Source organism: Plasmodium reichenowi, chromosome 14, assembly GCF_001601855.1.
Source record: "Plasmodium reichenowi strain SY57 chromosome 14, whole genome shotgun sequence".
NCBI lineage: Eukaryota > Apicomplexa > Aconoidasida > Haemosporida > Plasmodiidae > Plasmodium > Plasmodium reichenowi.
Window position 1 is genome coordinate 1,041,558 of NC_033659.1, and position 2,500 is coordinate 1,044,057.

The 2,500-nt window shown below is 17.9% G+C and overlaps 1 protein-coding gene across 1 annotated transcript in view; it reads left to right on the forward strand.

Moving 5' to 3' along the window:
• Positions 1-1,406: 1,406 nt before the first annotated feature.
• Positions 1,407-2,500, forward strand: part of PRSY57_1426900 (CorA-like Mg2+ transporter protein, putative) — a gene marked incomplete at both ends in the record, with an annotated part of 1,437 nt that continues 343 nt past the window's right edge. Inside the window, one exon of the mRNA XM_012909869.2 lies at positions 1,407-2,500. This exon is cut by the window's right edge and continues 343 nt beyond it. Within this exon, the coding sequence (XP_012765323.2) occupies positions 1,407-2,500 (1,094 nt within the window).

Genomic DNA, 2,500 nt, shown 5'->3' on the forward strand with positions numbered 1-2,500 from the left:
AATAATAAATTATAAAAATTATAAAAATTATAAAAATTATAAATATTATAAAAATTATAAAAATTATAAAAATTATAAATATTATAAAAATTATAAAAATTATAAAAATTATAAATATTATAAAAATTATAAAAATTATAAAAATTATAAAAATTCCATTATTTTATGTATATAAATATTTATATTTTTAAAGTTTTAAAAGTTAATATTCCATGTTGATTCTTACAGGATATTTTTAAATATGTTACACATACATTTCCATAAAAATCAACTGATTTAATATTTTTATTATTCCTTATATTTTTTAATTTATATGATCACCATTTATTAATTCTTCATCTTAAAAAAAAAAAAAAAAAAAAAAAAAAAAACCCTTTTTAAATTTAACTTTTTTTTACACTTTTTAAAAATGTTATTTTTTTTGCTTTTAAAAAAAAAAAAAATATATATATAAAATCGTAATATATTTATACTTATGTGAAAAATTCAACGTTGCGACGCAAGGTGCTTATTTTCCTATAAATATAAAAGATATATGATTATGTAGATTCCTTAATTTTGTTAACGACAATATATATAATAATGTATTTATATAGTGTACATTTTTTATATATGTATTCTGATATATGAATATATATATATATATATATTTGCATTCTATTTTATTATGATACACCATGGAGAATCTTTATTTTAATAATTATTTAAATGTGGTCTGCTAATTTTAAATGCCCATAAAAGTATACATGAAGAATTACCAATTTTTTTTTTTTTTTTTTTTAATAAATTTGTATGATCTCAATAAAAAATTACTTATTATTATTCATTAGTTTTTTATATCATTTCAAAGTACAAAAATATTTTATATAAGCGATGTAAGAAGATAATTAATTTAAGAATGAAAATTTTCTAGGACAAATGTATATATATATATATATATATATTTATATATTTAATTAAATTTTTTTTTTATTACAGGTTCATATAATATATGCATATCATATTGAAATATATATCTTATTTTATTTTGATAAAAATAAAATATAATATATTATAATAAATATTTATTAAAATGTTTAATTTAATTTCCTTTTCCTATTTGGATAGAAAATACTGAAACATTCCATAACACAAAGAATTTAATAGCAAAATGTTTAAGAATTCAAAATTGTAATTTTAAAATATCACATAAAAAAAAAATATATACATATATATATAGATATAATATATTAATCTTAAATGTTTGAAATTTTTTTTTTCTTTTTTATATATTTGGTTCATTAAACTTAGCATATTGCTTTTTAATATAGTAATATATATATATATATATATATATATATATGTATATTTTTGTGAATAGAATAAATGATCTTATTTTATTTTTTATATAAACAAAACTCTGAACGATGTCTGATGAAGGAAAATTAAAGAAACCTTTACTTAATATAAATGAGAAGAATGAAGAACTAAAGGAATATAAAAAAACAGAAGACTATCATAGTAAGTTAGGTATTCTATCAAACTTTAATGAGAATCATGATGTGAAGAATTTAATACAAAGGAATGAAAAAAACTTTAAAGACGAAAGTAGTTATATGGATTATGTAAAACGTGGATTTAAAAGAAATAGTAGTGAAGAATATAGAATTCATAACAATATATCAGATGAAGAGTATATAAAAGATTTTAAAGAAACAAAAGGGTTAAGAGAATCTTTTTTATATAGTAATAAAAATATATTTTCTTATATGAAAGATAATAGAGAAGAATATATGAAAAGTGATGATTTTAAAATACGAATAAAATGTTTTAATAAATATTTAAAACATGAGGTTCATAAAATATACAATGGAGAAGATACCCCATATACTTTACAGTCTCATGAATTATTAAAAATGGTACATAAAATAAAAGGAGAAACAACACCAGAAAATTCTAGTGGTTTAGCTCAGTATAGAGATATAAGACAATTATTATCCAATAACACAACTACTAGATTTGATATATCACCTAAAAGAAATTGTGTACTTATTAATTTACCGTATAGAAAATGTATTATATTTAAAGACTTTTTGTTGTATATCCCCACTTTTACTAACAGTACAATACCTAAAATAGCTGAAAAGGAAGAGAAGATGTGTAAATATTTTATTGAAAATTCAAAAGTTATATCATTAATAAAAGATTCTTTACCTTTTGAAATTTTAATTTTGGAAGCTATCTTTGTTGATATAAGTGAAGAATTGAAAAATGAAATTGAACCAGTAATATGTGAAGCAGAAAAATTATTTGAAATTATAAGTAATAATTTAAGTATATACAAATGTATAAATAAATTAACTGATATGAGAAGGAAATTAAAAATAATTGATGAAAAAGTTCAAAGTGTATATAAATCTATTCATGCTGTTTTAAATAATGATGATGATGTAAGAAGATTAGAAGTTTCGTATTTCTGGGATAAACCAGAATTATGGGAAAAATCAGATCCTACTCCAAA